This window comes from Phaethon aethereus, assembly GCF_964289735.1.
Source record: "Phaethon aethereus genome assembly, chromosome: Z".
NCBI classification, from domain to species: domain Eukaryota; kingdom Metazoa; phylum Chordata; class Aves; order Phaethontiformes; family Phaethontidae; genus Phaethon; species Phaethon aethereus.
The window spans coordinates 14621403-14633921 of record NC_138577.1 but is presented as its reverse complement, the minus strand read 5'-3'; the positions used below and the strand labels follow the sequence as shown (position 1 = coordinate 14633921).

Here is a 12519-nt window from a genome sequence, read left to right as displayed (position 1 = left end):
TTCTACCCACTAGACTTTTACAATAAGCTAGTACTGAAACCATTTGGGGGGAAGAAAAACATTTTGTTTTTCTTTTTTTCCAATCCCAGCTGGTGTTATCTGAAGGGGTTGCAAAAGTCAGCACACGTGACATTACCAGCTGCTGTAGCCAATGCTCTGTAGACAGGCCCAGAGTAGTTAAGATGAAACAGTTTAATACCATGTTTCTCAGAAGTTTTCTCTGACCGTTTCACTTCCTCATGTGCAACGACAATGAGATTGGACGTGCAACGTTCCCTGACAATGCCTCGCAGGGCCAGCCATCTTCAACCCCCCAACCCAGAGCACTCTCAGCAGAGCACCAAGTGCCCTTCAAGTCAAGAGTTCTGCTGTAACTCAGCCTAGCCCTTCTGTGACTCTTTTGTGCCCTGGTCTTGTGATGCTTTAAAGGTTGGAAGATATTTTGGGGTCCTTGGTGACCTGCAGACCCAGCAGCCAGGCTAGGGAGCAGCAGTCTGGCCCTGAGCAAGTGCCCAGGGGCCAGGATTCAATGTGCTCCTAAAATGTCAGTATGGACATGGGCAGCCCTGGTCCTCTTAGCACTAGGCCCAAATAATCCCTGCGGGAGAAAAAACAACCCTCTGCCAGCCCGGCATGCTGCTCTCGGTGCTGCTGTTGCAGTGCTGCAAGTCTACGGGCTGGTTTTCGCACTTTTTGTTACACCGTCTTCCTCTGAGGGAAGCTGGAAGGCTTATGTGACTGTTGGCAGAGTCCTGAAATCCTGCGCTGCTAAATGCTGGACGAGCTTAAGGTATTAATTTGTTCTGCAGTAATGTTAAAATAGCAGAAGGTGTCATCTGTAGGTGAGGTCAGGTCTCGGGGTTATCGCTGTTGCTCAGACATGTAATGGGAGAAAGCCCCGCTCTGGAGAATTAGGACTACAGTGGAACAAAAGCAAACAAAAGGAAAAGGTCCTTTTTTTCTGTTATTGCTCTACCTGCAGGCAAATGCTAACGGCAAACCTGGCCAGGCTGAGAGGGCTCAGCAGCGCTGCTGGGAATGCAGACAGCAGCGCTCTCCGGGCTGCGTCCACCAGTTTTCACTCTGTTCGTACACCATAGGCAGCAAATTCTTGCTCACGCTTTCATATTTGCATCTGGGTCAACCACAGGGTGGTTGGCTGAGTTCTCCTTTCAGGGTTGGTGGCCCATATTGGCAATTTCCCCTTCTGATAGAAAGATATAAGGAAAAGGAAACAGAAGGTCAAAATGAGTCCTCATGAGAGACTTGCCAGCACCTTGCAAGTGAAGGGTTTGGGATGCTCCATTGTGTATGTGAATCCATGCCATATGAGTGCTTTGGTCTTCCAGATGCCAGGCACAGCAAGGCATGATCGAGAGATGGCAATCCAGGCTAAAAGAAACCTGTCCAAAACCACTGACCCTGTAGAAAGACTTCGCCTGCAGTGTTTAGCCAGGGGATCTGCAGGCATCAAAGGACTTGGCAGGTGAGTCCAAGAAGTCAAATCCATTATTCAGCCTAATAGTTTTAGCTGCAAGAGGCTCACGGGCTAAGCAAGGACCAAAACTTGATTTTCCTGGTTCCAACACAAGTGCCACAACCCACAGAGCCTGGGCTTGGGGCTCCTGTGTTTTGGGAGACAGGAGCGACCAGCCTGCCTGTTGAAGGACCGAGGACCATGAATGTCGCAGAGGAACATGCTTCCTTGAGACTGAGAACAACTCCTGCCAGGGAGAGAGGGGGAACATAAAACATATATCTCTCTCTGGCATTTTCTGTAGTTAACTTAGGTATCTCCATACTGGGGATTTTGTGCTTCCTTTCCTTTGGCGTGTGATTCCCTTGTGCGTAATGGTCTATTAGCTGTCTAGTCTGTGGGAGGCATCCAGACTCCTGCAGTCACCCTGAGAGTATGGGTCACCCCACCTCTAGGAAAGGGGAGCTGCATCACACCCTGAAACCCCTCCCAGGTCCCATAAACCACAGAAGGATCCTAGGTGACCAGCTGGAACTTCCCAACTTTCAGACATCTCAGTGTATAATACCTTAACAGGAAGATTCTTTCAGTTAAGGCAGCCTTCACCTCATCCCATTTCAGTTACGTAGTACTCAGGCATCCAGTCTAAGCAAGTTAACTCTGCTGTCAATAAGTGTAGGGTTTTTTTGTTGTGGGTTTTTTTCCTCCTTCTTTTTTTTTTTCCCCCAGAAGACTGTACAAGGGGGAAATGTTACCTTAGTAAGATGTCCCTGTACTCCAGCACAGTGCTAATACTCTGCAGCATTCTCCAAGTTTTCCTATGCATTCTCCTCAAATTGCACATTTTCCACAGAGTATTTCGGATTATGGATGATGACAACAGCAGGACCCTTGATTTCAAAGAGTTTGTGAAAGGATTAAATGATTATGCTATGATGATAGACAAGGAAGAAGCACAGGAGATTTTCCGGATATTTGATAAAGATGGCAGTGGAACAATTGATTTTGATGAATTTCTCATTACACTGAGAGTAAGTGTGGGAATTTATGTTATTACTACATTAAATGGAGAAAAAACCTTGATTTGTCTTCAGCTGAACATGAAACACAGCACTTTTGTTCACCTTAGTAATTAGCAAAGTCTACAGCTCTATTTAAGAAGTCACTAACTCTTGAGAAGTTAAAATATTCTATTTCCATCTAAATATGATAAAGGAGAAAATCACCCTAAACAATGCTTCTGTGAATGAGAGAGCTCAGAAGCCAACATGTCTCTGCAATTTATTGGCAAGGCATAAGTCTCCTCGCAAAAAATTAGAATAGAATAGAATAGAATAGAATAGAATAGAATAGAATAGAATAGAATAGAATAGAATAGAATAGAATAGTTGTAAATAAATTGTTGTGATTTTTCTTTCATGAATTGCTGCCTTGATTTATCTACCTAAGTTCCTATATTGCAGTCCAGGCACCTATGTGGTTCAGCCCATTAACGTCACTTCTTTGTCATTTTATGGTGTATCTCCTTATAACACAAACTAATCCAATGGTGGCTTCCTCTAATCAACCACAGTGTGACTAATTTTGGTTGTAGCCTCTTTGCTCAGGTGAAGTCTAAACAATTAAGAAAGAAAATAATTAATGCTTAGGGTAATTAGTAATTTCTTGTATGAAATGTTTAAAATGGGTAGAATTGAGAAGTGTTCTAGGTAGCATTTTCTCTCTTATTGTCCATTTACTATCGTATTGCTAAATGCTGAATAGTCTCTATCACACTGCTTTTTTGGTGATACATCACCCTACCTAGCTCATGGACAGTGTAGACTGTCAGAAGTTCGTTGTCCCAAATACACTGAAATATGTTTACTAGTAACAACAGCAGTTACTTGAATTTGGCAAGTAGTTGGCAGAAATACAATGATTCTTTTAATAATTTCTTTACAGCCTCCCATGTCAAATGCAAGAAAAGAGATCATCATGCAGGCATTTAGGAAGTTAGATAAGACTGGAGATGGTGTCATAACAATTGAAGACTTACGGGGAGTATATAATGCAAAGCATCATCCCAAATACCAAAATGGAGACTGGACAGAAGATCAGGTTTTTAGGGCCTTTCTGGATAATTTTGATTCACCCTATGACAAAGATGGGAAGGTAAGTGAAACACCTTAATGTGAAGCCATGAAATCACCTTCTGACTCAGCATTTGACTTAAATTATTAAATGTGGCAATGATAGCAGTACCAAACATGCATCTGTGTCACATTTATGGGGGACAGTGAAATGGATACATAACCTCTGTGTAGGACTGTTGGCGCAGCTTGCTTATACATTCAGAGGCAAAGGGGCTCTGCAGGACGTGCAAGCGTAGACATGAGATTGCATTTACAGGCTGGTCGCCTTAGTGCTCCACTTTCATAGGTTACTCTAAGTATATCTTCAGACTAACCCACATGATTGATGGTTTTCAAGATCCACATAAATTGGAGGATTTTTCACTTAGGAGAAGAAATACCAGGATCCAGTTCAAAAGCGGGTTCCCTAATATGTGAAATACTTCAGTTAGCTCTTCTCCAGTGCGTGCAATTACTGAGACACTTGACTTGGAAATCAGTCCATAACAGGGAGAGATTTATCCACAGGGAGTTGGAGGGAGGGTGGGGTTGGGGGGGGGCTGCTGCCAGCTGTGTGCCCTGAGGAGCCACTAGCTGCGTCAGGGCTGGGAGCCCTTCCTGCCCTCCGCCTTGACTCTCCGGTGCAGGTGCAAATCCTGGGCACCTTCTGTGATGGACTTCTTATGCACCCGCTCCGTAACCATCTCTGAGCCAAGCATGCTTCACTTCCTCTTGTTATGTGTCTGCAAATGGCTTTGGTCTGAATTTAACATGAGTCTGACCAACTCAAAGCAATTATGGATCTCTGCTGTTCACACAGTGATGTTCTCAGTTTGAGCTGTTCATAATAACAAACTAGATACGGTTTCATCAGCGCTTTGTGGAATGTCTTTAACACTTTGCACTTCCAAGGTTGCACCTGGGTTTTCATGGCCACACCACACTGGTGACTCCTACCTGTCTAATGGCTGGCTACTCTATCCAAATCCCCCACTTGCTTTGCTTCCAACAGTCAGGCTGCAGGTCATAGGGAGGTGATGTTTTTACTTCCCTTGGGCATGACTTTGCACTTGGTCGAGCTGAATTTCATCCCTTTTTCTGTTGTGTCATCCTCAGAGGTACCAGCTGTGCCAGTCGTCCTCTTCCTTCTGCTAGATGCAGTGGTGGCATCTAGGAAACCCCAAGCAAAATGTTCCTGCTTTTTGTGCTGATGTCATACATGAACACATTAAATGAGTTCCCAAAATGATCCTTGAGAAGTTCAGTGCCTTGTACCTCATAATCACTGCAGTGTTTGAGCTTATAGAAAAGTTACTGTGAGCACCCAGCTCTTGTTCAACAATCCTGATGTTAGCCCACCCAGTTGCAGTTTCTTCTGAGAACTGACTGTGGCTTTCCTGTACCTGAATTAGAGGTCACTAATGACACCGGTATGAGCTGAACGCCTAAAATGTTTTCAGCAGAAATGCCTCAGGGCTAAGCATCTGCTAGAAAGGTCCTCTTCACCATGATCTTACCAGATGCCTCTGAAATAGGCAGGGTTACCAAAGCTTGTAGGACAGTCTACAGTGTTCACTTCTCCCCATTGTCTTGTTTTACTTACCTCTCAAATGCACAAGGCAGTAGGAGCAAGTATTTTCCTATGTGATGTTTATTCAAAGAATGACCTATACAGTTCAAGAGCTGAGCATCACAAGAGACATGCCCTGTTTGTATCTGCTAATCTGAGTTCGTTTTAATGGTTATTTTAAAACCAATTCAACCTCAAAATACCCATGAAAGATACTGAAAAGTGTTAGATATTTGAAAGAATGTTTCCTTCTTTAAGTTAGTCCTGTTTAGAGCAATAATATTTTCTCTCTCATGAATGTATATAAAGCTCCTAGCTGTCTCTGTGTTGCACCAGAAACCCCATCACTTTTATTAATAATAATACAAAGAACAAGATGATAGAATACTTGGGAAAAAATGCATTAAAACTTTTGTCTTCTTGGGCAGCACTGACATTAACTTCAGTTCCTGGTAAGGTTAGTTTAACTCTGCGTTTTTCATTTTCATCCAAGTGTTCCTGGAGGACAAGAGTTCTTACTTCTAGCAAAAAAGTGTACTTACGGAAATTTTCAGTGTCTTCATTCTTCCTGTTGGCTTCCTTTTCACTAGCAACAACAGTTGAAAATAAGCAAGTGTTAAGTTCCATTTAGGGTTCTTCTCAATGTGTGGTTTTGACTTATAGCATTAAAAAAAATAAAGGTTCATTTTCCTATTTTAAATCCCTTTGTCTCAGGTCACAACAGAAGAATTCATGAACTACTATGCAGGAGTCAGCGCTTCAATAGACACAGATGTCTATTTTATCATCATGATGAAGAACGCTTGGAAACTCTGATCGTATGCTTAAAGGAGCAAGACTTTACTTTCACCTTTTGTAGGTTCCCATGATTAAATGCATGCACAACAACATGCTCATTTTCCATAATAACCGCTTCCAGTAACTGTGCCAATTACAGTCAATCTGCAGAAATAATTCCCAGATGCTTTGGTAGGCTTGGCCTCAGGGGATTGCAGCATAATTGGAGAGTGGATCTGGCATCCAGCCACTCCGCAGATCTGTCCCTTTTCGCCCTTCATCCCCGACATGTCTTGTCTTTTCTGAGATGAGCTGCTCCTTTCTTCTCAGACATCCACGGTAGGTCCCTGTGGCTCCTGAACGTATCCCCTCCTTCAGTGCTAGGTACAGCTCTGTTCGACAGAGGATGCAAGAGGATGAAACAGACATTCTGGACGGGTGGTGGTCTGGGGCAGACTGTTACACAGGTGAGGAAGCCTGTTCCAGGAGGTCCATGCAGCCCCCTCGCCTGTAGCACTGCAGCATCTCTTGGCTTCTTGAGTCTCACTGGTGGGATGGAGCAGCTGCTCACTCGCTGCTGGGAACGTGTGACCTCTCAGTGCCAGGAGGCTGGAGGGAGAAACAAACCAAGAAGGGGGGACATGGACCAGAATAAATGCAAAACACTCTTTAGAGCCCTGTTTTCTCTCCAGGTTACAACTAAGCATACAGGCATCTTTCCTGTGCATGCCTTCTTTCAAACCTCTGTGGGCCTGCTCATAGCTCCCCTCCCAGCCTCTGCTTTTGATTTATTTCTTTTTATACTGTGAGACCATCTCACTAATATTTTTCTTTAAAGGACATCCGTGTGTTGCAGTATTTTCTTCTCACTGTTCCTGGAACATTCAGTGGTCTGGTAGCTGTTGTCTGTACACACCTACACCAGAAGTTGCTTACTACTTTTGTATTTATACTGGTTTATGACCAAGCTATGACCTCAGGGAACTTTCCGGGAACTCAGGAACTTGTAACTTTCTTGTCTTGTCTCTTCTTCTGTTTCTGATGCTGAAAAAATGATGGGAACCTGCCCTTCTGGTCACACCAATGAGGCTGTCTCAGTTCTGAGATCTTCTGTCCTTTCCCCATGCAGACAGTGGGGAAATAGTGCCCAAAGAAAACTTTAAAAAAAAAAAAAAAAGAAGGGGGAGTATGTGCACTCTTTATTCGTGTTATTAGTGTTATTATTCCTATTAGCGTGTGCTGTTTAATTATTCCTGCCTTGATTCCTTTTGTCTTCTCTTCTCCTTTCTGCGCTCTCTCATCGTTGTGCTGCTCTCCCAGACTGAGATGCTGCTGCTGTAGCAAAGAATAAATGGCTTGTGTATGTCAGCATTTGCTCTGTTTCAGGCTAGCAGCCAGCTAAAAGCAGCACAGGCTTATAGACTGGACTCTCAAAAGAGCTTGACTGATCAAGTCTCAGCTCTTAGTTAGCCTGGGCTGCTAACAATTCAAACACTGAAGTCCTGAGTGCTTGCTGCTCTGGTCCTGTGCAGACTCCATCTTTTTTTTTGTCCAGCCATGATCTCAGAACGAGCAATGGCTGCTTGCAATTCCTTAGTAAAGTCTGTGCAAACTCAAATATTTTCTTTGTTCTGTAACTCTCCAGAAACTTACATACTGGCTAACACTGGAAACTGGTGGAAAGAGTCTCTTTATGATTGCCATTGATTATAAGCGGATCCTTTGCTTACTGCGATGCTACTGAAGTGCCAACACACCTTATATGAAAAATAAACTTACTATCAAATAGAGGTTGTACATGTCCTGGCAGCTTGTGTATAATCCATTTCTTTCTCATTTATTAATTGGCTCCACAACAGGGTGTCATGTTATCTATCTTCTATGTTTCAAATAAAAAGAAAGTAATGTGAATGGACTGTGAGAATCACAAAATGAAAAAATTATTTCCTTCTGACACACCATCTCCTGTCTTCAGATCCCACAGCAATCTGTTGTGCTGACATTTAATCAAGTGCACTGTAAGTTTTAATCTGAATAACTGCAACCAGTTTGTCTTTTCAGTGCTAACCTTTTCCTTTTTTACTTAATGCCAAATGCAATGTACTTTTTCAGAAGGGAGGAGTGGTACTGAAAGCAGCTAATGCTTTTCCAAAACCAGCAGAAGTGTCAACACAGGCACGCAGGAGCCTTAGCCGGAGCCTGTGATGGCTTGGGAATGCTCAGTGCTCCAGCGGGAGATTTCTGCACTGAGCTTGACTAACGGGGTTGAGTGACTAATCTCAGTCTGGGAGAGCAGCACATGACCTGAAAGGACATGAACCAGGAGAGCTCAAACCCTCTTGTCCTGGTGGGAGGTCTCAGCACCCACTCTGCAGGTCAGAGCCGCGGCCGAGGCACCCCAGTGCCCTCAGAGTGGCTGCCGGCTCCTGGGGTCAGCCTGCCTGCAGACCTCATCACCCACTGGTTGCGTTTCTCTGCATCAGGAGGACGTTTTTCACAATGCAGTCATTTTTCACAATGTGGTCATTTCAAAATAGCGCATTTCCAAGGGCTGGTGTCACATTCCTCCACAGTCAGTGGCAAAGTTTCCTTTCACTTCTGTGGGAACAGAATGACTCTTGGGGAAATCTGAGTAAAAACTGCTAACTGCAGAAAAGGTACAGTGCTTTCAGGAAAAAGAAATAATCTGGGAGAGAATAACATGTGATTCTTCACTTGTAATCAGATGCCGTAGAACACAAGTTGGAACCTGTGCTGTAAGAAATGTTATTTATGATTAATATGTGTGCAAGTTCATGGAACAGACACAGCCGTTGCATTGATGGCTAGGCAGGAAAATCTCTGCTAGGAGACACACATGCCTGAGATTCGGTGGAAGCCCCTTGCAGACGTTAGAGGCAAGTTAAATGGGTTTGAACCGGACATGAAGGAATATCAGGGCGAACAGCGGGTGCCCGGAGCCATCCTTCAGCACTTCACTGTCCCTGCCTGCTGGGGCTGCTGCGCTGCGATCGGGGAGAGCCAAAAATGAAGCTGCAGTGCCCATGTTCAGCTGCAGGCTGCTGTGTGCTGCTTACAGACCCAGCAGATGCTGGAGATAGATGGTGGTACCGGCTGTCCCGCCAGCCTGTGGTTGCACAGCGCACATGGCAGATACTGGAGATGAGTGGCAATGCACGCGATCATATCTGCTGCTGGCGTCAGACTGTCAGGTCTCGGTTGGTGCTTTGCATTCTAAGCACTATTTCTTCTTTCTGATTGTACAACAGACGCTAAACAGGATGGCACAAACCATAGGAACATCTGAGTCTGCAGGGCTGCGGGCCAGCACCCGAGGTGAAGGTTTCGCCCGTACCTTGAGCTCCAGCCTGCCCCGTGGCACAGCACCTTCTCAGGGCTGAGTCTTGCCCTCCCCACCCTGGCAGTGCCAGGAACGGGCTCCAAAAATGCTGGTGGAACCCCATGGTCCCTCACAGAGGGAAAAGGCTCCCTTATACCACCCCCAAAGCTCTGCCTCCGCTCCCTACCTCTACCTGAGCCATCTGAGCATCTCTGTGACACCACCACCCCCTCACCACCCTCAAAAGAGCCCCGGGCATGGCGAGGAGAGGTAGGGGACAGCCTCCCCCTCTGGTGTGTTCCCTGGGGAAAGGTGGCACACCTGCAGCATCCTTTACTGCATTTCGGTTTTGCCCCTGGTGTGATTTTTGTGGCTTCGTGTTTTTGTCCTGGAGGGGAAATTTTTGGCTTGTTATGGTTCAGAATTGTTGCTTGGCTCATGCTCTCTCCAGCAGCATAAATTTATGGTTCACGCAACCACGTTTTAACGCAAGCCCCACTCACGGGTGTATATGCTTGAAATTAGACCACGAGGTATATTCAGGGATCGGATTAATTTTGTTGGTCTCCTGGCAGCTGCAGGAGGGGGCAGAGGGAAGCAGCTGAGGTTTTTGCAGATGAAACCACCTGCGCACATGGCTGTACAAAAGCCGACTTGCCTTTCTCAACAGCTTTTACGTGGTACTGCCTCAAACCTCCGCAGCCGCGTGGGCAGAGCAGAGCTTTGCCACCCCAGAGCCGGGGTCCCGGCCTCCGCTGTCACCGGCTGGCAGAAGCAGCGAGCCCAGTGATTTCAGTTATTATTTAATTATCGGGAGCAGCAGCAGCATGCTGAGCATTCCCTGGTAAAACAAGTAACGCCGAGAGCAGCCTGCCGCAGCAGCGGTTCACTTTCTGTGACTTCCACTATGACTATAGCCCATCCCGTGTCTCTAGAAATCCTTTCTTACAGCCAGCTCGGGAGGAAGGGGTGAGTGGAAAGCAGGTTTCCTGCACTTAACGCCGCATCCTCAGGGGGCTGGGACCAACCTCGTTATCTGAAGCAGCTCCTGGCCATACTGGTTTGCCCCAGCTGAGTTTGAAGTCTCCATCATTTCAAAGCAAGCACTGGTCTTGGCTCCAGCACCTCTTCAGCCCTCATGCCAGCAAAGGCTGCAGGAGGCGGGAGCGCTGCAGGAGGCAAAATCTTCACCTCGCTGGTCCGCAGCCGACCCCAGATGCGGCAGCTCTGTCTCTGCCGAAACCTGGACCCAGGTTACAATGGCGCTGTTGATCCCAACGGGAGCTGTCGCTGAAGAATGGGGATGGGATCCGGATGTTGTTGGACACCTTGGCAAGTAGGAAAAATGAAAAAGAAAGGAATTGCAATGTTTTGTGAAAGTTAACTCAAGCCTGGTTTTCTGTGGAAAAGCAGAGACTGTGGTAAAATGTGAGCAATGTTTATTTTGCAGAGATAAATCTGCTTTTTTTTCATTGAAAACATGCTATTTTTGCCAAAAGCTGCAATTTTTTTTTTTTTTTACTTTCAACTGATACTTAGCATTCAAAATGTACTTTTTTTTTTTTAAGCTTAGGTACATATTCTGGGAAAAAAAAAAGCAAATTATTTTAAAGAAGCTATGACTTTGTGGCACAGATCTGTTCCTTTAGAGATTTCCACCAATGCGTTTCTGCTTTGTTTCTCCTTTTTTATAGTTTGACTAGCTTTTGGGGCTTTTTACATTCATTTGGTGATGGTGCTAATGTTGGACTAATCTAATTTCATTGTGACATCCAAGCTATGCAGTCAATATTTACCAATAACCAGAATAACTTTTCTTATATTAATTTTTCCAGGATATAGCAACAGCTCTGTCTCCCAATGCAAGAAGCTCAATCCACTGGCCTCAGTGTCATTGGACCAAAACCTGTGTGAGACCTTGCTGCAGCAACACATCCTAACGTCAGTTTAAGACAGTCTGACCTAAAAATGAGACTTCTCTGGAAGATGCAAAAGAATTATTTGCAAAATATGAGGATGCGTTACATAAACATCTTGCTTTGGGCTACAGTATATAGCCATCACACATTGTAAACATTGTTTTTCTCATTCTTAGGTTACAAAAGATGAATTTTTGAACTACTACTCTGGAGTTAGTGCTTCTGTGGACAGTGATGCCTACTTCATTTTAATGATGAAGAAATCCTGGAAACTCTGACTTTTGCTTTCACTTCCCCCCAACTTCTTTGGGACCAGAGGCTATAAAGAAGTGAAACCCTGTTTAGTTTGTTGCGGGTTTGATTTCCACCCCCCCCCCCCCTCAGTTCCCACCTGAGCGACGCTTTCGGAGCTGCACGATTTGATGACACCATCAAGTGTCCCAGTGCTGGACTCTGACATTGGCTTCACGCTTCAGCAGGTGGCGCTTACAAGCCAAGGAACAGCCGAAATACAGAGCTGCCAACTGAGCAAAGGGATGGGATAGTCGGTATAAATTAGCAATTGCATTTCCTGGCATCATCAGTTGTTTTCTCGTGTGGCTGTACATTAGGTTTGTTTTGTTTTGTTTTGTTTTTCCAATGTCCTGTTATGCAACAGGAGTGCTAATCTGGGAGGCTTCATGATCACAGTAACAAGGAACTGTTTGACCCTAAAGTAATTCTTCACATAGATGGTGTCTCCTTTATACTACATTTTAGCTGGTTATAAGAGATAGCTGCAGAAACCCACAACAAAAGAGATAACTAGCTTGAGCCGAAAGCATATTGACTAAAAGGCTGCTGCTGCTCCGCCCAGGGCTGCAGCTCTGCAGTGCTGCTGCATAAATACTGGCCTTCAAGTCAACTAACACTTCTGCTCAGAAGCCTGGAAGAGGCTGAACGGCCCTGCAGAAACACCTTGCCAGCCTCGCCAGGTCCCTCGCTGCCAGAAGGTATGGCTTACGGTCAGCTTGTACCTGCCTAAAACTGCTCCGAATTCATCTACTTGTCCCTGCAGCAGTGGCGGCCGGGCCACCCCTTCGCTGTCTTACTTCACGGCCCAGACTTCACTGCACATTACATGCATTTAAGCATCCCTTCACCCTGGCAGGAACGGTCCTCCCGCCTCCCTGTGCTCAGCCTTCTACCACTCCACTGGCGCACACAGGATTCTCACATGTCTTATCAGCCGGCCTGATGAACATGCGCAAGAGGGGGAGATTTGGTAAACAAACGAATAAATTCGGCAGGGAACAAGTATCGCCTTGAGAGGTGATTAACAT

General features: G+C 45.4%; 1 protein-coding gene across 1 annotated transcript; it reads left to right on the top strand.

The window, feature by feature from the left end:
* Nucleotides 1-1349: 1349 nt before the first annotated feature.
* CAPSL (calcyphosine like) lies at nucleotides 1350-5977 on the top strand (the record flags this gene model as incomplete). The annotated part of the gene is made up of 4 exons (XM_082013121.1): nucleotides 1350-1486; nucleotides 2331-2508; nucleotides 3422-3631; nucleotides 5876-5977. The coding sequence occupies 4 exons, from the start codon at nucleotides 1350-1352 to the stop codon at nucleotides 5975-5977; spliced, it is 627 nt and encodes a 208-aa protein (XP_081869247.1).
* Nucleotides 5978-12519: the final 6542 nt, after the last annotated feature.